Source organism: Neopsephotus bourkii, unplaced genomic scaffold, assembly GCF_033783945.1.
Source record: "Neopsephotus bourkii isolate Nb327-2 ecotype Australia unplaced genomic scaffold, CSIRO-AGI_Nbou_v1 NB_107, whole genome shotgun sequence".
NCBI classification, from domain to species: domain Eukaryota; kingdom Metazoa; phylum Chordata; class Aves; order Psittaciformes; family Psittacidae; genus Neopsephotus; species Neopsephotus bourkii.
In genome coordinates this window covers 5,820,827-5,842,770 of record NW_026900624.1, presented here as the reverse complement: position 1 = coordinate 5,842,770, position 21,944 = coordinate 5,820,827, and the positions used below count along the sequence as shown (strand labels likewise).

At 36.9% G+C, this 21,944-nt stretch overlaps 1 protein-coding gene across 5 annotated transcripts in view; it reads left to right on the top strand.

Annotated features, from left to right (window-relative positions):
- ATXN10 (ataxin 10) overlaps positions 1–21,944 on the top strand; it is a 114,579-nt gene that overhangs the window by 70,132 nt on the left and 22,503 nt on the right. For 4 of the 5 annotated variants that reach the window (XM_061358644.1, XM_061358653.1, XM_061358627.1 and 1 more), the window contains one exon: positions 15,642–15,705. In XM_061358644.1, coding sequence (XP_061214628.1) covers positions 15,642–15,705 — 64 coding nt within the window. Of the gene's footprint in view, positions 1–15,641; positions 15,706–17,430; positions 17,631–21,944 lie in introns of those variants that run through there. The other variant, XM_061358636.1, reaches the window with a different exon arrangement.

The following is a 21,944-nucleotide window of genomic DNA, read 5'->3' as shown; positions in this document are numbered from 1 at the left end:
TGAAGACCTCATAACAGCCTTCCAGTACCTGAAGGGGGCCTATAAGGATGCTGGGGAGGGACTCTTCATTAGGGACTGTAGTGACAGGATAGGAGGTAATGGGTTTAAACTGAAACAGAGGAAGTTTAGATTGGGTATAAGGAGGAACTTCTTTCCTGTAAGGGTGGTGAGGCACTGGAATGGGTTGCCCAGGGAAGTTGTGAATGCTCCATTCCTGGTGGTGTTCAAGGCCAGGCTGGACAGAGCCTTGGTTGTCATGGTTCAGTGTGAGGTTTCCTTGCCCATGGCAGGCGGGTTGGAACTTGATGATCTTAAGGTCCTTTCCAACCCTAACTATTCTATGATTCTGTGATTCTGTGATTCTTAGAAAGGACGGGGAAAAAATTATTTGGAGGTAAATGTTAATATTTACCCTAACTGAAACTCAACAGAAATCTGGCCAACTTCAATATGAATTCACAGAGCTGTATAACTGTGCTCTAGAATAGTAATTAATGTCTAGACCAAAATTTAAATCCATCTTATTTTGTCACAGGTAAAATTCATGTCAAACCAAAGCAGACCATAAGACTAACACACACACACTCAAATATTTAGTTTATTTTATGATCTAGTTTTATTTTTCAAGATGGAGCTGTTCCTCATATTAAGTCCAGTTTCAATATTTTACTTGAAATATTAGTTAGATTGTAAGAACTTGAAAAAAATAAAGCAATCTGAAATGCTGCATGTCACCTCAAAAATGATTAGACTGAAATGAAGCACACTGAATGTTTTTACTTTACAGGCAACTATCTAAATTTTTTTGTAATGCTTAAAAGCAACAAAATTATATTTCTGCAGTTACACAAGCAGAATGAATCTCAAATTAAAATACTGCAAAATAGCCTTGATTATACCCATTCATATTGCAAATAGATCCCTTACACTGGGTCTTCTCTTCCTTGGGAAACTGTCATCAGGGGAACATAATTTTCATGGTTTGTACCATATCTACATTGCACAGTGGGTTACGTACATTGTTCAAGGCTCACATTTTTGGCACTCATAGTTTTCAAAGTACTACTGGCTTGCAAAGTAAATTTTTCAGCCTCAAAATTCATATAAGTTATGTTTATACAAAATTTTGTCATGTTTTCAAGTATCAGTGTTTTCTTTTTTCTTTGCACATCATCAAGACTGCTCCATAGCTCATTTTTTAATGTTGCCTTTTGTCACCTCAATGAACTACATCTTGCCATCAATGATGATCTAACAGCACATGTAAAACAAATAATAATTTTTAAAGTTCCAATTTAACAATGCAACTTTTTTTTTTTTTCCACCAGGAATGGAACGAAAGTTATGATTCTTAAGAGATTTATTTGAAAGGGATGATTTGAAAATCTCTTTCACATTATATATGAGTAATACAATGTAAACACTGCTTATGGGAAGATTAGTAAATTAAAGATGTACAATGCAGTTAGTTTCACCAAAAGTAACATCTCTCTTACGTGTTTTTCTCCAAAAAGCCCCCCACAGTAGTATATTATAGCAACTGATCAGTTTGTGTAGGTGTGCATATATGTATATGTATGTATATAGAATCATAGAATGATTTGGGTTGGAAGGGACATTAAAGCTCATTCAATTCCAACCCCCCTGCCACAGGCAGGGACACCTTCCACTAGACCAGGTTGCTGAAAACCCTGTTCAACCTGGCTGTGAACACTGCCAGGGATGGGGCATAGCTTCTCTGGGCAACCTGTGCCAGTGTCTCACCACCCTCATTGCATAACCTGTGCAAAGGTTATGCTTGGTGAATCATTAAAATACGTATTCTTCAGGTAATAGGAGTTTAGGTAAATGTAGAGAATAATTGCTGAACTTCCCTTAAGTTTGAATCACCAGCAAAGAAACACAGTCAGTGCCACATGAGGACTGGGCCAGTCACTAGTGGGGAGAGCAAGTAAAAAGTGTTAGGAAGCGTTTTGAGCCCTGAGGGCAGGCTGCAGAGTTTGGCATGGCTCACATCAGCATGACAGCATTCTCTTTTATAGACTTTTCTTCCTTCACCTTAATCTTACCCCACAAAACAAAATCACAGAACTATCTTCCCCATACCTCTCTTTGGGAAGAGCCCATAGCCTACACCCTATACCCAGCCATTCCCAAGTGTTGTCCAAAAGAGTGCTAGTTGTTATGAGCCAACAGCCCCTTGGGACCATCCAGAAAGCACAGCAGAAAACATCAACCACAAGCCCAGCACCCCTGCCCTACATCTCTTACTAATGCAATTAAAAGTTCTCCTGAAATGATTTGGAATGACCTAAGTTTGTTGCAGCATTCAGGCCTAACTAGTGTATTGTTCACCTAAGATCATAGAATCATAGAATGGTTTGGGTTGGAAGAGACATTAAAGTTCCACCCCTACTGCCATGGTCAGGGACACCTTTGACTAGGCCAGGCTTCCCAAAGCCCCATTCAACCTGGCCTTGAACACTGCCAGGTGTAGGGTGGGATGATGGGGATGATTCTTCTCCTTACTTCCTCCCTATGTTCTGCATCTTTTGCAAGAGTTCTTGAGCTTGTTTTAATTACAGTAAGTGGAAGTAGACCTTGGGTCCCTTCGGCTTGGCCATGGAGACCCTTTACCTCAAGATGTTTTGTGTAGGTAAACCTTTTACAGTTCATTGCTAGTTTATTTGCAGACTTCTTGAGTCGCAGCACATGGTTTCGAAGCTGCTGTGCCCTGCTCCTCTATTAACCTTATGACATTCTCTAATTCCTAACCTTTTCAGTAGTTTGTTTTCATTAAATGTAGTTTTCAAAATACAGATAGCTCTCAACCTGCAGAAGGAATTAGTTAAGTATTACATTTATCTGTTTTGTCAAAGGGTGCTCCAGGGGTTAGGGGTTCAGAGTCAGCAGTAGCATGTCAGAATGCAGGTGAGCTGGGTTATGAAGCAAGTGGACCATGTAATTTGGTAATTGATTTCCTCAGCTGTCACGGGGATGTAGTGTAAGGTGCTACACTGTTCTTTTGTGTTGGTATGTTTGTAGATAACTGCTGGAGGGGGCCAAGTACTGAACATTACACTACTGTAACCTAGACTATAATTTGGCTTGTTTTCTCAGTCCTTTTGTGGTTTGGCAATTTGGGATTTTCCAAAACTATAATGGAAAAGTTATGAAAATTTTATGCTACCAGAATCAGACTTTGTAACAGTTGTCGGTGGGAAAACACTGTAGCAGTTATTTTTAACTGCAGCTACATTAGCAAAAGGGTTGCAAGTACAGAGAATGATGAACAGTCATTAAAAGATTCAGATTTCTTTTTCAGTCAAAAATCAAAAATGAAACACCATTACTAGCAAAATCCTGGAATTGTTTAGGATTTGGTTCTGTTTATGTAAGAGCTGTAAAAAAGACCCCAAACCAAAGTAAAACCCTTTCTGTTCTGCAGTGTGAGGAACATTAAATGCTTAAATAGTATGCATGCACACGGTTTTCCCCATTTATTTACTTAAGCTGATAAAGAATAATACTTTAATGCAACTATACTGGTTTACAGACCTTAAGTTAATACTTTTTTTTCTTTAAATGATGGAAAAGACTAGTTTGTAATCTACCCTAACACTGATCTTTTCCAAGTTTTATATTGGTATACAGTGCCATTAGCTGCTCCATAAGAGGCTGGCAATTCAAAACACCTTCATTAGTACATCTCCAGCTTTCATTTAATGACTAGTTTATATGACACAGCTTCTGAGGAATCAAATTTGAGTTACAAACAAATTTATAAATTACGTTTGTTGAAATAGTCATTGTTTTGCAGAGTGCCATAAAGTGAGAAGAACAAACACATCGTGTTACTGATTATTAACTTGAATAAAACCTCTCTTAATGCATTTGAATACTTTTCCATTGAAGAGTGATTCTGTCATGCCACAACTTCCCTTGCATTGATACTATGAAATCTTTTAAATACATCACTGAAAATCAGTTTTCTTTTAATGCTTGTTTTCAGCATGGGAGAAATCATTTTGTCTGGGATACTCTGTCTTGAAGAGAGTACCTTCTTCAGGCAAAGTTCTTAACTATGAGAGTTATTTATTCATAAGATATGTGACTAGTTATTCTCAGTAGAAATGTTGCTGTAGTTGTTTGTGGCATTAGTTCAGTCATGAAGAAATAAATTCAGTCTGACTTGTAAACAAGGTTAAACTGAACCAGAAGTTACTCTGTTCATCTATGGTAATTTCTAACACTGCTTACAATTTGTTTTACTTTACGATAGATGCTTTCTACAGACACATAATACTAAAAAAAGCATAAAAAACTTACATATGTGAACTCCATCACCTTCCAGTCTGTTATTGCTGCATATGACGTAAATGTGATAGGTTTTAATCATTGTTCTTTCAGGTAATATGGGCAGAAACTGATAGCCAAGTATATAGAGCTTGTGAAAGTAGATTGAAAGGAGCTTGGTGTTTGATCAGTGTTTAAAAAGTATCTAGTCCTCATCATAAAGTTGAGCTGAACACTTCAACTTTCTCTTGCCTTTCCTGACTGTTCCAGTGAAAATTGCCAGGATGTATTTGTGTACTGAGCACTGAGTAAATAAAAATTGTACTGAATTTAGTTATAAAATAACTTTGAGGAAGAAATGAAAGGGCTTTACAGGGAAGTGCTTAGACCAGGATTGATAGTTTGTACAGGATTATAAAATAGAAAGGGAGCCAATTAATTACTTCAGAAAAATGAAAGAAATGTACTTGCTTTGCTTTCTGTTTGAAATGATGTGCTAGCTGTTCTATTTTGGATGAAGAATACTCCATGACTTGAAGGTATCATAAAGGATAAAAGTTATTTGGAAGGAGATAGGAATCAGCCTCAGCAGAATACCCTATGTCTAAAGCTTTTTTCCCAGTGCAAGACTAGATTTGCACCTGCATTAGCCTCCTTTGAAACCTACCCCAGCAGGCTGTACGTATTGCTTTGCAGTAAACTGAGACCACATCTGTTGCTCCTGAAGCAAAGCAGTTATTGTAATTGCAAGACCCGGTTGGTTGGTTGGTTGGTTTGTTTGTTTGTTTTTTCTTTGAAAAGTACCATAGTTCTGTTATTTATATGTTTCTTGGAAAATGTAGCATTTTATATATAATGGAGTGTGAAATTGGCATTGCTCAGTGAGGAGTATTATGTATGGTGGTGTTAAGCAATGGAGTTGTATGGCTGGGTGCAGACTTCTGAAGGCTTCCCTGACTGATCTGATTTAAAACCCAAGCAGCAAACAGCATTAAACTGTCTTCTGGCTTTAGAAGTGAGCCAGGTCCTGCAGCCTGCCATTTACAAGTTCTGTAGAGTTCTAGAAAGGCATTTTACACTCCTTTGCTGAAACACTTGCTTTATTTTACTGTGCTCTAACCTAATGAAAAATCTAATTATCATTAAAGATGGTTTTATACTTAACATGTAATATAGTCCGTGTCCTTTACACACGTACAAAAAAATTAATGGTTTGTTCTTTGACCCGTTACTAAAATCTTGGAAGCTCTGCATACAAGGGAATGTGGAAACATAAAATAGTGAACGTCATTAATTGTATCAGTGTGCTGTTTCCAATCTTCCAGCCTGCTAACTTTCTTTTTTTACTTTCCTCCCACCCTTTCTTGGCTGTGAACTTTGGGTAATATAAATATATACGATAACTTATTCTTTGCAGTTCCTTAAAAACAATTATCACTATTGAAGCCACATAATTGAAGTAGGAAACTCTGGGGAACTACGGGGAAACTGCCACCACTTGGGTGGTTGTGGTACTTTGTTTTTAGTCCTAGGGTCTGACAGTGCACTCCAAGTGGCTGCAGCTCACTGTGTACAATTCTGTTGTATTTAGCTGCAGAATTTTACCCTGAAGTGCAGCAATCACTAGCACAAATCACTCTATGTTTCAAAATAATACTAGATCTTTTCTCACAAATTTTTTCATTTGAGTATTGTGTGTTTGTGGTTTTGCCATGGATGAATTTACATGCCTGGCATTGAATTAGGGTTTTTTTTTTAAACCTCTGGTTCAAAGCAAAGTACAAGGAAATGCAAAATAATGCTGGACACAACAAAAATCATCATTAGAGGACAGAGCATCTGACTAGAATTTATTTTTGCTTGCTGAATTCAGAAGTTTGCAAGGAAGAGTTGAAATCCTTGATGTTGGGAGTGGAAACAGTTTTGAAATACAGTAGTGATGTGGGAGAGTGATGACACATGTGGCCTCAGTGATTGTGTGTATTCATCAAAAGAGGGTATGAATTTGAATTGCTTTTTCTTCTTTTCCATTCCCACTCACTAAGTTGTAAGCTGTTGGTGGTTTTCAGGGATATTTTGGTTGAACTGGGTTTCAAGGAACAATTGGAATGTTGAAGAAAGGTAACAGCAAATCAGGTGTGTAGGCTGCTAGGAGGGAAATGAAGTAAGTACCAAAGCTGGCATGAACAGTAGAATGAAGAGGTTACTAGAGGGTCACAAGACTGTTGTGTTGATCTGTGGCTAGAAGAGTGTGTGTTCATGTGTAGAACAGTAATGAGGAAATATTCAACAGAAAAATTTGTGGTAATTATTTTTCTGTCAATGTGAATGATTTTGAAAATTAGTATATTTTATGGAATGCCTGGAATTTTATTCCAGAAGAAAAGCTATACCAACATAATATAAAATGTTAAAACTGAAAAGAAAAACAAACCAAACAAAACCAAAACAACAAAACACTCTCCCCCCCAAAAAAAACCAAACAAAACCCAAACGAAACCCCTGATAGACACAACCCACAAAACAAAGGCCCTCATTTTAATTGAGAGATGCTTAAAATGACTTGTAAAGCTTAGCATGGAAGACAAAAATACTGTAGCCACCAAAACAGTGGCAGCTTGCCAGAATGACGTGGAACTTCCTATTGCAATAGCGATTAAAAGCTGAAATTGTCTCACTTACCCAACCATATTTCTATTTTTTCAGAATTTTGGCGTAATTTCAAGTCTTCATTTTTCACTATGCTTTGGAAGGAAATACTATTCTGAAATTATGATGATCTTGTGTAGGTTGTTTCCTCAGCCCCGTTCTAGCCGTGTAGCTAATTCTTATACTTAGTTTCCTTTAATTTTATTTCCTGTTTTGATGAAAGAAAAAAATTAAAAGAGCCTCTTTTGTAGCAATGATTTGAAATCGGCAAGTACGACTATCCAGTTACTAGGTTTAGTGGATAAGATAGTGAGTGACTAGAAGTAGAGAGACATACTCTGACACAAATTTGTGTAAAGCAAGAGCTTAATACTGAATGGTGCTTTTCTCTTACTGCTGCTGCCAGGATAGGCAAAGACTATGCTAGCAAATGTGTTTCAAGCAAAATCCATCTTGTGTTGGACCGTGTTTTATCCATGTGAAGTAACAGATCTAAACTCAAAAAGACCTAAGAGCCTGCTCCTCATAGCAGCATCTGTTTGTTAAAAGTAGCCTCTGTTTTAAGAACTGTAAATAATGAATGATGAAAGCTGAATTGTTTTAAAAACAAATGAGCTAACTATTACTGTCTCTTGAATTTTGAAGTGTTTGTCATCTCAGTGGCTGGAAACTCCTGTGTTTTGTTCTTGGAAGAACTAATGGAAAATATTACTCAAAAACTGAGATGACTTGTAACACTCTCCCAGTAGCTGGACATCCTAGCTTCTGCTTGTTTTGACTTAGTCCAGACTGTGTGCTTAGTACCTTCACATTCCCTTCTGTTCTGTTCCCTCCCCTCTCAGTAAGATCAACAGGTATCTTCTAAACCAATTCTTTTCATAGAGTTTTAGGACATCACATAGGAATCCCACTATTAGATTCTAAGATATTTTTTTTAATTACCTTTTTTAATGTCTTAGAAACAGGCAAGGGTCACCTTTTGTGGGAGAGTTGAAATAAACCTCATGTCTCTCCAGGAAGTAATGCTGAAAGAGGGACAACATATTTGAAATCAGTGTAGCAGAGCAGCCAGTTTTGTTGCCATGATTTCTGCATTTCAAACATTAAAATGTTAAATACATGCTTACCTAAGCTGTGTAGTAGGTGGAAGAGTATTCTGGAGACATTGCCTTGACTGAAATGGTCACAGAGATTTCTCTTAGCTCTCAAAGTCATTCATGCTGTTGCAAGGAGCTCTCAAACTAGCTAAGCAAGTCTGCTGTGATGTCCTGGGGAAAGGAGCCTCTGTCCACAAGTATTTCAGTAGATCTGCAGGATGTGGTGAACTCCAATAATAGACTTGATTGCCGCAAGCCACAGCTGCCTCTGTTCTATGCCAAAGTGCCTGTAGTCTGCAGTGGACCTAGCACTAAGGGACTAAAGTGTACTTTTGTCTTTTGAAGTAGAATCTACTGTGTATCTCATATCACTTCTGCTGCTTGGAAAACCTGAAAAAAAAAACAAAACCCAAAAGACAAAACCAAGCCCCAGGCTGAGACGCAGAAATGAAAGATATGAAATAACATTTTTCAGTATCATCAAAACTGCAGAGGAGCCTATTTGTGAACCTGACCAGTTGATCTATTCCTACTTTTGTGAATGCTTGGATTCTGCCAAGATGTTTAATTACTAGTCGCATTACCTTGTTGAGCAGGTCTTGCAGGAAAATTGACTCTGTTTGGTCAGCCTGTTTGGTAGCAGGGCCTTAAGTATGTATTTCTTATCACACAGTCATTTTGTAGTCCACATCTATACATTCAGAAGGAGTAAGAATTAAATGTATCTTTAATGATGACCAAAGATCAGCAGCAAATTCCCAGTGTGTATTTCATTGAATCACTTTTCTTTGGCATGATTTATTTTAGTATGATTTTCTGTCTGAGAAGATCATGCGGACTTGGAGACAGAAGGGATTCAAAGGATCATAATCATTCACCTGTCCAGAACAGGGCTGCTTAAGAGTGTTTATGGTTTTAAGATTTGTCAGGTCATTTGTGGAGACTTGCAATATTGGAGAATTATCCAGGAGTCTTTGAGATTTGTATTTCAGTGTATTGCAGTGCTTGACTAACCATCATCATTAAACATATTTTATGAGTGTGTAATGTGAATATTATATTTGTTAGGCCTATTACTTCTTGTCCTCCTGAATGAAGATAACAAAACATTTTTTCTTGAAGCTGATTAAACGTTACTGTGTTCACTAGCAAGCTCTTGCTGTAGGCTAACCATGTTGCTTATTATACTTTCACTCTTTTCTTTTTTTCCCCTAATAACATGTAGTTTTAGGCCTCACTTTTATTCCTTTGTTTTCTTCCCAGGCAGCCCAGATATTTCTTCAGTATATTGGATTGTACAAATTCCTACCTTTTACTCTAGAAAACACAGTCATCTTAGCTTGTACAGTTGAGGATTCCTTTTTGTTTACTCAGAGGCATTAATTCTTAGTTACATGAGCTTATAGGAACAAAATTATATGAACAGTCTGGCATCCAAAATACAAATTTAAGATTTCTCTGTGTGGAGATAGTGAATATGCAGGATTATTCCATCAGTGGGCAAGAATCACATGTTTTCTAGAACTATTAGAACTCTGATAAACTGTTTCTGACAACTTTTCCCAGCTTTATAACCAAGGAAAGGTCATATTAGGGTAGAAAGAATCTGGTCTTCAACTAATGTGAGGAATGGACTTACACTTCTTTCATGGTTTTAAGCCCTTTCATTTTTGTTGGAGTGAGATGGAAAAGGCTTAGAGTAGCACAGTCGTGTAGGCTGGAAGGGATTTCGGGAGGTCTGTAGTCCAACTTCCTGCTCAAAGCTGAATTCAGACCAGGTTGCCTGGGGCTTTTCTAGACAAGTCTTGAAAAACTCTAGGATGGAGAGCCCACAGTGTCTGTGGGCAACCTGCTCCATATCTTCATTGTAAAATTTTTTTCTTTGTGTACAGCCAGAAATTTCTCAGTTTCATTTCCATTATCATATTTTGTCTATTTAAACTACTGTGAACCTGAGTCAGGACAGCAGTTATGTCATCTTAGTAACCTCTGTGTAGGTACTGAAGGTTGACATCAGGTTTTCCTGAAGCCACCTCCTCTCCAGGATAAAACCCCCCAGTTCCCTCTCTTCTCATGGCATAGCTTCAGCCCCTTGAGTAGGTTGCTGTCAAGCGAATACCAAGGAAGATAATTACTTTCCTTGACCTACAGGCTATGCTTCTGTTGATACAGCTTAGGATTCTGCTGTTTCAAGTCAGATGGTTGTTAATATGTTGATAATTCAGCTCTTCAGAAGTACGTTGAAATGTAATCGCTTCAATGATCTCGGGTACTAAGAGAAAACAGAAAATACAGTCAATAGGTTTGTTTTCTGCGAGCTTAATACATGATTCAGGTTTTCTATGGTCACGCTATCCCAGCTGTGTTGTTACTCCCCTTCTCCCTTACTCTACTTCCTCCAGCATTTATATCCATTAGCCAGTTTAAATAAAATTTGTCAGAGAAATATGGGTATCAGAAATATTGTTATACTCCTGTTTTTATCCTCATGAGAATCAGCAAGTAGGTAAATGAGGAACCCAATGTAGTGCTCCTGAGGGGGGAAGCTGGGTAGTAGCAGCTTAATCCCTGGCCTAATGCAAACGAAGGTTGGCATGTGGCAACCTGTCTGCACATCTGTACCTATAAACCATGTGCTGCTACTTGCATGTTTTTTGACACTTGTAGCTGTGTGAAAAGAACTAGGAGTGTTGCAAAGAAAGAAGGAGCCAAGTCCCTTAAAATGTGAAGTTTGCCAGTTCCGTTTCTCCCAGAAGCCTTTTTTCTTCAAGGTTCACTAATGTGAATTTAAATGTAATATTCTGGAGCTAAATGCTGTTGGAGACAGGCTTTTTCTCTGGTAGGAAATTGGTGATGAATGGTGATGAATGTCGTATCTGGAGTTTCTCCATATAAATGGCTCCTGCGTGTTCCCTCTTTTTTACTTGCTTCTAGAGTGTTTCCTGCACCCAACTGCTTTTTAAGCTAGAAATTCATCTTTCTATTTCTCAGTGTACCATTCCGTAACATGTAAAAAGAGCCGGTGCCAGCATGGGTTACTCAAACTGTTGGTAGTCTACTTCTGTTTGTGAGAATGCATTTTCTTTTGCTTATCTATAGTTTGACCAAATAAAAATTTTAAGAAATAAAAGTATTCTTTGGCTGAAACAAACACATTTTTCATTCCATCTTCTGCATCAATTGAAGACTGACAATTGGTCATGTTCTGGTGGAAGAATAATTTAAGTTCAAGCTGTTGTTACCTGAAGGCGTAAATGTTCTTTTTGCATGACAGTACTCTTTTAGTTCACCAGGTAATGTTTCTAATGCCTGAAGTGTTAATGATTTTTTGAAGAGCTTATTTTTGCTGGAGATTTTCTGTTACTGTCCATATAGTTGCTGTACCTGGAGACTGTAGTTGTATTTTACTAGATAGATGCACAGAGAATCATCAACAAGCACTGTCATGCTTGGAGAATTTACATTCTTACCCCTGAGCTTGGCTTCATTGCTGCTAGAGGGAAAGAGTCAAGAAACAGTCTATGGGTAATTTATAGTTTTTTTGGTTCTGCTGTGAATTATTGTGTTAATGATGATTACTTCCATGAATTTCAAAAGAAAATACTGGGAGCTTACCAGAAGTACTTCTGTATGGGCACATATCCTTAATTATGTTTGTGGCCTTATTTGTATGTAAGGTAAATAAATGTGAATTCTGTAAGATAACATGAAAGCTTTAATTTAGCCTTAATATTTTCATTGGTTATTAAGAGAAAAAAGCACAGCTTTTCGCACAGGACTGACATGTTCCAAACTATCTGAATAAAACACTATATTGTTCCTTGGCCACAGGAGCAGTAGGCATGGGCTGGGCTGGTCATTTTCACAAGTTCTTGTTTAATATTTATTTAGTACCTTTGCCTACATGGGCTTCTGTGCAGTGTCTGGTTTAAGTAATTGAAATTGATTATAAAATTCCATGTACACAGGGGAAAAAACCTAGCAGTCACTTTGTCACTGAGGAATGCATTTTGTTTTAAGCATAATGCATTTAAATTTCTCACTGGCATGAAACTGATCTTCATTATGTTTCGATGGCAAGTATAGAATACAAGTGGGACAGCAATATAAAGGTGTGTTGTGAAAGATACCTTTTTTAACTGCCAAAGACAGATAAAATGCTTTGAATGCTGGATGTTCTATTTTTCTGCTTTTTAAAAAGAATTGGAAAAACTGCTATTAAGGCAAAAATTTTGGTACTAACTTGACTAAGGTACTAAAGAACACCAGCACAAAGCTGTAATTTTTTGTCTTAAGTAGCCTTTGTAATTAACTTATATGTGGTTGAGATTTCAGCCTACACATAGATTGCAGCTTCATTTACTGTTTCAGTATAGTTCAGAATAAAATAATATAGATCTTCATAATAAAATAGCCTTGTGGTTTAATTACAGTCCATTGCAGTTCCACGTTATTGGTAAGCAGTGTTGTCAATAATGTAAATGGAGAATAGTTTTTAAGAGACCTCTTGTAACACAGGGCAATCGGTTTACCAGACAGACACCAGAACTATTGTTCTGTTCGATAATTTCTGTCTATAATTTCTTCCAAAATCTAGATGGATTACAGCCAGTTTCACACCAGCTACTACATGGTTTCTTCCCAGGATAATTTTGCACCTTATTTAAAGTGAGATTTGAAGCTTGTGCACTATTGACTCCTTTTGCAAGCCCTGCAGATGATCCGTGCAAAAGTTCTGCTGCCTTACTCTCCACTGTGCATTTTACAGACATCTCTCTTTAAAGGAAAAACTTTGAGACCGATAATTATTTGGAAAAAATCAGTCGCCTCTTTGTATTGTGCAGCATAGTTCCAGTGAATCTGTGTGACTGGGACCTGGGATGATGGTTTCTGGATATTCACAAAATCTGATGGTGTGGGAGATTACAGGGAGGTAAGAGTGAGAAGATTTGAGATACTCTTAGAATGCAAGTGGGATAGCATGGTGGGGGGGACAGTGATCTCTTTCTTTCACTATCTGGGACATTCATTGCAGAAATGGCTTCACTAAATCCAAAGCAATTGCTAAACTGACTCATATTGCAGCCCAAATCATTACAATACACTGGCATGAATTTTAGGTTATCATGAAACACTTTTAGCGGATCAGTGGTGGCTCAGGAACAGGTAGCATGGACTGGAACTTCTCTAATAGTGGTTGTTCAGGAATCTGAGCTCTTTGTCTCATGTTTGGACTGAGAAGTATATAGATTTGACTCGGGTGGGTATATTGTAAAGCTTCTTTCCCTTGCTTTGCCTCACTCTCTGGTAAATCGCAGGTGACTGCTAAAGCTGGCATCATGGTGACAAATGCTGTGCCTAACTCAGTCAAATTATACATACAATTTAACTGGAGGATGTTCAAGAGACACTCTGTGGGTGTGTAAGGCAGTAGTAGTTAGCAACTGTTTTTTTACGTTAAGGTATCACTAAGGCTGTGGTTTACTGCTTCTGTTCCCACTTAACTTTGAAGGAATCTCATTATATTCCAGTATTAACTTCTTTTGAAGCATGTGTTGATTTTAATAAAAATTCTGCTTTGCCAGAATACTTACTTATTCTGTTACCCAAACGATTCATTTGAATTGGACTGGGCAGATTGCATGGTTTAATTCAGTTGACAGCACTTAATCTAGATTAATTTGTACTGTTTAGCATTTCACTGATGGAAAATGAAAGGTAACGTTGTAGGCATATCAGAGTTTGGCTACAGCGTGAAAATCAAAGAAACAACATTTCCCAAGCATGCACAAGCATTGTGTTACTGAAAGGTCACTTTCACGTTTGGTCAAGCTTTGACATGATAGATGGTGCGTTAGCTTTGGAGAAAACAAAAAATGTTTTTGGAAAGACTGAATATTTTAAAACTTGCATTGTTAACTGTATTTCATGTAGGTATAGTTAGGCATGTTAGTACTGATGTGCCAGTTAGGCCAGTTAAAAGCTAAGAATACTGTTTGCTTTTCTTACATGTAAGCCTTTCCTGTTTGCAGATCTGTCTTCTGTTACTTTTACTGCAGAGTTTTAAGCTATAACCTTAAAAAGTAAGATTGTTAAAGGACCTTGTAAGAGGCATGTGCTGAGATTTGTCCCTGAATTCAGTTTTACTGATCAATAAACTGTTTTGGATTTCGCATCTAAATGACATCCTACCCAACTTTCCTCTCTTACCATAGAACTTGCGTTTCAGAAAGCTGATCCATTCTACAGTATAAACCTTGTGATTTGTTGTTTAACGTGATATTAAAAAAACACGTTTTGGAAAAGAAAGGAAAAAAAAAGGAAGAGAGAATCCCATCATCAAGCCACAGTCTAAATCAGTGTTTTGTCTAAATTCCTTTGGCTGGCATTTCTTGGTTTGAAATTAAATTTTAAGGAATTAAAGAATTCAGTATTTGGACAAATATGGTTTGGCTATTGCAGAATCACAGAATCTTTGATATTGCAAGGGACTTCTGGAAGAACCTCTTGTACATCTCCCGTACTTACATGCAGATCAGGTTGCCCAGGACCATGTCCAAGTGGCTTAAAGACTATAAATAATAAGAATATAAACTGTTAATCCTCATGCTCTCAAGTATTTTTAAAACTACTTTTGTATTTAAAAAAAAAAAAAGCTTATATGTCTTAAGGTATTTCCAAGGTTGAAATTTTGCACATAATTTAGAACAGGTTTTCTTTTAAGTAACATTTTCTAACTCTATAAATATATGCATGATGATGTGTGGTGTTATAGTGTAAGTTATAAGTCTAGATAAATTTCTTGTGGAATATTATTAAGAAAATTATGCTGCAAAAAAAGGAAAAAAATTAAGAAAATTAAAAAAAAGAAAGAAAATTACAGTACATATTTATTGATAACAGCAACTTATCCTAAGTTCTTGGTAGTGTAGGTGTGTATATATGAGTCTATTAAGATCATATGTTATTATCACATCCACACACACATATTAGTGTAATTTTTTTAGTTCACATGTGTATGCATACACAGAAATGAAAAATGACAGAATTCAACTTAGCTGGTATAGTAATAATATAATGATCATCTTATAAAAGGAAAAAGTCAGTGGCTCTTACTTCATTGAATTTGTGCTTAGGTACATACAGGTAACCCATTGCTTTTAAAGGCTGCATAGATACAGAAGACACGTGGTCCCATGATAACTTCTATGCATGTGTATATGTGTTCTTCAACTTTTTTTTTTTCTTATTCACTCTTTTTCTTTTTTTCTTTTTTTTCTTTTTTTTTTTTCTTCTGGAAGCGAGTATGAGCTGTCAATAAGCATCACTTTTTCTGGCTCAGTGTAAGAAGCATGACATTGAAAATACCTCAGTCAAACACATGCTAAATGAAGAAAGAATGTGAAATTAATGTCTGCTTGTGTTGTTGCTATTTTGTGATGCTTACTGCTGAAAACATCAGATTTACACTGGAATTAATGTTAACATGTTTAATATTTTAGGTGAAACAAACATCTGTTACGTTTTACCTATTTATTGCATGAAGCGTCATTAGTATTGTTGAGACATCTGTTAAATTAAACTTCTGTTTTTATTTAGGTTTATGAGTTAGATGGCATCCCCTTGATCCTGGACAACTGCAGCATTGATGACAACAATCCTTGTATCCTTTACAAAAGAATTCTAATTATTGAATATGACTCATAAGAAAATGTGTGGAGGTTTAATGTATTTATGCCAGCATTGCTTTCACTTGGTACCTAAGTCTAACTGTCCTCATGAGTTTCTGTTGTATTTAAAGGCTTGGTTAAGAAGTGAGCAAACTCATAAATACACTTTCATAAACTGGATTCTAAAGTAATTTGAATTGTTGTCCCATTCTTTTTCCTAAAGTAATGAATGTTACTAGTTCACATATGTCAATTCCGAGAGCTAACTGTAAGGGAAATCTGAATGAATACTATGGTTTGGTCGTTGTAACAGACCTTAGAGCTTTTGCTTCAATTGAAATCTGTTCAGTAGGCTGAAATAAGTGCCCCATCAATTCTATACACTTACTAAATCTGGTTGGAGAACTATAGAGACAAGACTAGTAAGCTGGAATGATAATATGTATAATTGAGAGAATTAGTGATGCAGATGACTGAAATGTTGGGGAGATTTTAATATAAATGACATTGTGCTTCATATTCAGGATTTTATTTTCCTTGGTGTTTAAGAGCAGAGACTTTCCAAGATAGATTGCTATTAAAGGGAAATAATAATATTGAAGATAAACAGTTGTTAAGCAGACTTATCCATCTCTTCATTAACTGCATAGTAATCCTGCTGGTATATTCTAGGGGGTGAGCTCTTATTTTCTGGCATCTAATCATTAGCTTCTTGTAAGTTTTCTGTGAAGTGCATCTGGAAATCAAATGCCTTTCCTGTCTAATGTCTGCTTTCTTGTACTAAACACATGGAACATGTTTTTAAATTAATTTGTCAGGAAAAGCTCACTTTTTTACAAGTAGCATAAAAAAACAAAGTTGTGAAAGAGTATTCTGAAAATTGTGTGCTGTAGAACATTATCTACATTATAAATACATATCTCAAATGAAACAATGTAGGGGCAGATGACAGCAAAATGTTACAAGATGGGTGGAGGAGCAATGGGTGTTAAGTGTCCTCTGAGTCCGTCACTTTACTTGCTTTATATGCAAGGTTTTTAAATTCATCACTATTCCTGTAGTTGGAGACCTGACAGTGTGTCTCTTGACAGGGCACCAAGTACCAGAGTTGTACTTCTGTGATCTGATTCTGGTAAGGAGTACTGCTGGATACAGTGGAGGGGGAGGGAAAGAAAGTTACATTTTCCTAAGCAGAACAGCAGCCCTGAGGAAACTGTAGGGAGTTTTGGTTCCAAGTTACTCTTCCTTTGCTGGAAAACATGGCTGTGCAACAACTTCTAAAATTTCTTTCTAGGATCAGTCATTCATTTTAGCTGTTAGTAAAAGAGGATAAAGTTTGAGGCCTTCAAAAGGTAGAGTTGTAATTTACGGTCTTGAATCACATGAAAATAGAATACCGTGGGAGACCTTACTGCATTTTGTGCAGCATGGAACTTCTTACACCATTTGATACAGGCTGACATTTTATGATTGTGCTGTAAACTTCTTGCCAGAGCATAAGACATTGTTGATTTGGTGTTTAAAGATATAATTAGACTTCTTAATATGAGCTTTCACCAGGGATACGTAGCATACAGTATTCAGATATGTGAAAAAGTCAAGTCGAACTTGGGCAGAGGGGAGACTAGCCTAGTGTGATGAAGTTTGCTGTGTCAGCTTTTGGAGCGCAGCTTCTGGCTACTACTCTGTTTTTTTGGTTTGACCTTGAGCTATTCCAGGTGCTCCTGTGCTTCATGAAGTTAATGCTCCCCTGCTTCTCTCCTGCCACTGGTGTTGCTCATCTGCTGCATTCTCAGCATATTTTATGCAGAAAGCAATAGGAATTTGCAGTTTGTATCTGCCTACTTTCATCTGCTTTGCAGCATATTCTGCTACTTCTAGACACCAGAATCCAAGTCCGTAATAGCATGTAGGTACCTGGCTCCGTAGCATAACATTCCTTTGAAGGGATTCAGCTGTTTCCTCCCTCTGTGCACAGGGTCCTGTCTGCAACATGTCCACTTTGTGATGCTTGTCAACCAGAACAGTGCTCTTACTATGATTTGAAAGCCTACTTGCAACATCCTAAAATAGCCTGCATTGTAACTTTGTGATCCAGACTGAAATTATTTTGTCTCTTACTGTTTTCAGGGAAGATTAATTAAAAGGAAGTATTTAGGCAGCTCTTGAGCTGGGTGTTAAGAGCTGCTGAAATTCAGACATGGTCACTAAGTGGTGCTGCATCTTACCAAGGTGATGTAGAAAGCTGTGAGGGAAGACTTGGTGTAGTTCTTCAGCCACGGTTCCTTCAGGGAAGTCACGTCCAGAAACTTCTGTTTGCATTTTTGTTTCTAGTGCCTGTTTTTGTGGTTTCAGGCTGTGTTACTCATTTCTCCTTGGATAAAGCTGTCTGGAAAAAGTTTAATCTGCATTCTTTTTGTATAAGAACTTTGTAAATTTCTTAGTAAAGTCTTTGTAGATGCACATTTTTGTTCAATCTTCATCTGTTTTGGAGACACTCAAGCTCCACAGCTGTCATTATGTTTTCTACTAGAAACAATATTCTTATTTTCTTCATTTTAATAATTAATTTTTGCTTCCAAATTACAAATACAAAATTTTCCAAAGAAATATCTAACTGTGTGGAAAAATGATAGGATTTTTTTTTCTGGGCAGTAAAAAAAAAAGAAACAATTTCCTTAAAGTATGCAATTCATCAACTGAAGCTGGGTTGCCATGTTAAATGTTAAAAGAGCTCTTTATTACCTTCGAAAGGAGAAATCCTTTGGTAAGTCTTTGTAGCATATGGAAGCATACTGAAAGAGGAAATGGGTATGCTCTTATCCTAAAATAAATTCCTTTGTAAACCTGTCATTACCTTAAAATTGCATCCTTTGAGATCCTGAACTGTTCTGTACTGTGCACAGAAGTATTACAAGGTTTATAGCTTTTGAGATAGCTAGCTGAAGTTCAACTGACATGTTTGCATTGCTTTAACTTTCTCAGTTTGAATTCATCTTTCAGTGCCCAATTTAGGAGAACTGTTACCTTGTTTAATTGCATCTCAGACAGACTTGTATCTTTTACATTCATGCTAACAAATAGTATTTTTCCTTCAGGATATTTCATGAGTAAAAGCAACAAAAAGACCCACCCTCATTAGTAACAGACATGAAGGTGATTATGGACGCTTAAGAACAGATTTGCTGTGCCTCTTGCATTTATTTGAATTTGTATTTTATATTGTCAGCAACTATAATTTTGCATAGTTCCAAGTAAATTCAATGGAGAAATGCTGAAAGATGACAGATTTTTAACTGTTAGCTATTAGGCTTTTAGCACAGGGGAAGAGGCAAGCAGAGTGAGACTAGGGAGATACAGTCCATTACAGACCTTGGGGTATGAAGAGTTAAACTTCAGGGAAGTTTGAATGTCAGTTTAAATTTTTCTATGGCCTTTAAATCTTTCCATCTTGTACTGGATGTATCCTAACCATAACTGTGCTTCTGTATTCAAAAGAAAAAAGGGTGTTTCAAAACACAAGTGGACTTGTTTGCTGTTAGATTAAGGAGAGGTTCTTTCATGAGATAAATTTTTGGTTTTGAAAATTAAATTTCTTGTTCTGCTTCTGAAAAGATTGGAGTGTTGTGCTTTACTTACGTAACCTGTATTTAAAAACAAATAATTCTACCTGCCACATGTTAGGAGAGTGGTTTGGAGATGCCTATCTGGGTAATACCAGTAAAAAATTTACTCCAGATCCTGCTTTTCATGTTTTTTGGGCTGAATAGGTGTTCTAAATTAAAATATGTTATATTTTGCTCTATAAGCCACCATCGTCTTCATCTCTTACAGGCTCTAGCATCAGACAAGAGCCCTTCTTCTTTTTCTTGTCTTTTACCTCATCCTAAGCTCTTACTGCTCCTTCCAGCTTCATTTGTGATCTTTCGCAAATTCTGCTTGTTTAAGGCAAACATAAGGAAGTCCATCCCATTCTAATAAAAAGACTATTGACCCCAGTCAAACAAAAAAAGGTGCTTATAAAAGGCTTTAAATAAACTAACCTGTTTATTATAGAAGACTTTTCAGTTTACCTTAAGTTGTCTGGGTTTTCACTACTTGTTAACATTTACGCTCATGAGTAATACAAAGGTATGCCTTTTTTTTTTTTTTTAATTTTATGGTCCTTCTTAAAAATATTTATTACTCTTTTAAGAAAAAACATATTCTCTGAAGTACTGCAAGGAAATAGTTGTTAATTAGTGGTAAAACTTGGAAATCAGAAGTAAAATATAGTTTTGAAGGTGGAATATTCTTGGTTTTTTCAGGATGCTTGCTAATCTTACCCTTTTGAGATTCTTGCAGTAGGTCTAATGATAAATTGATTTCGTGACTGACTGAATTTAATTGGGATGACCTTATGTAAGTGTCCATATTATATTAACCCCTGATCAGGCATGTTTTTTCTGTTAGCCGAAAGTGCAGTCATATGCGAAGAAAAAATATTCTGCTCTAGGGTGCATATGTTTGTGTGTACACACACATATATATGTTCTTACATATACGAGTAAATACCCAGCTGGCTATGTTTTAGGAGGAAGAATTCTAAGTATTTTTGAAAGAAAAACATGTGGTTGCTGTGGATATCCATACAAAATACAGAAAACGTAAGTTCATTTTCAGGTACTCCTTCCCTAAGCTGCTTCTTATATTCAGTCTGAAGGTCATCTGAGAGGTAGATCAAAAACACTTTTGACTGCATGGCAGCAGCAAGTATAATTGTGGTTCATGAAACTTTTGGGTAAAGCTAGAAGAAATCAAGTTGCTATGGTCTACAAGAGTGGCAGTTCGTTTTTGTGAGATGCCAGCGAAGACTTTCAGGGGAGCTGACACACATTCTATTTCCAAGTTACAGAGTGCAACCTAAAACAGACCACATGCTGTAAAAAAGCCTCACAGCTGAATAGAAGCCAGTAGAAAGCAAAAACAGGAGTGTAAAATGACTTTTTAGATTAAACCATCATACAGTTGAGCATTTTCACATAAATGTGGCTATCTCATGTATGTTGGCAAGAAAATACAGCATAATGCTATATCAGTAATGGTTGCCTTTCTTTGGAAAACTTGCTTTAGGCACTGCCAATGCATTTAGTAGTTGGAGGTGACCCATTTGATTCTGTATTTTCATAAGCATACATAAAATCATGTTATTTCCATGATATGGTCAGTGCAAAGGATGTAGTCTGCTGATGAAAGCAATCAGGACTTCCTCATGACAAGTCAAGTTCTGCCCACTTGGAAGAAATTACTTTTCCTCACCCCATTAACAGTTGCTTTGTTGCACAGTTAAGTTTGAAGTGGGCTAAATGGAAGTGTATTCTTTGCTAGAGGGCTTCAATTTTGCATTATTGCAGGTTGCTGCTGCTGCAACCCTTATCCTTAGACAAAGCACTATTAGAATCTTATTTTCTGTAAACCAATACTGATTGTGTCACTATGAGTTTTAACAAAAAAAAGGTAGATGGTAAGGTTTTAGTGACCCCACAGTGGTGGTCAGCAGTGAAAGAATGGGACTTAGCTCTGGTAAAGAGCAGAAATTTCTTGACCTGAACCTTAGGTTCATAGTGCTGAAAACAACACAAAATATCAGCTGAGTGGAAGCCATCTACCATAGATAGAACTAGGATGAAAACAAAGGGAAAAAAAAAAAAAAAACATCAAGCAAGAAGAAATCTCTGTACTGCCATTCTCCAGTTCAGACTAATTCAACTCCTATGTGCTGTGAATTCTTCTTTAAACAGAGTGGAGGAGTTCTGGTTTGTGGAATAAGCACAAACCTTAGCTCCTTCTCTGTGTCTTACAACAATACTCAGATGAACTGGTCAGACTAGAAGCTGGAACTGGTACAAGTGTTCATTCATTGAGCAAGGGCAAGCTGAGAGGGGCTTATTTCTTTCACCTTATTCAGTGGACCAAATCTTACCCTGTTGAGGCAAGTTACTGTGAAATCTTCATAGCTGTATTTTGCTAGATACTAATGGAGCCTAGGGGTCTGTGTAGTTCTCAGGGGAATCCTCCAATGTTGTATGATAAGGGTGGTGGTTTGGTTTTCTTTTGGCTGCAGTAGTTGACCAGTTTCCTAAGTGTTTCCTAAGAGTCTTCAGCCTTTTTATTATTTTTTATGGTGAAAGGAAAAGACCCTATTCCCAAGCCCTAATTTTGGTTTTAGTTGGGAAGGTCATCTGCCCATGAG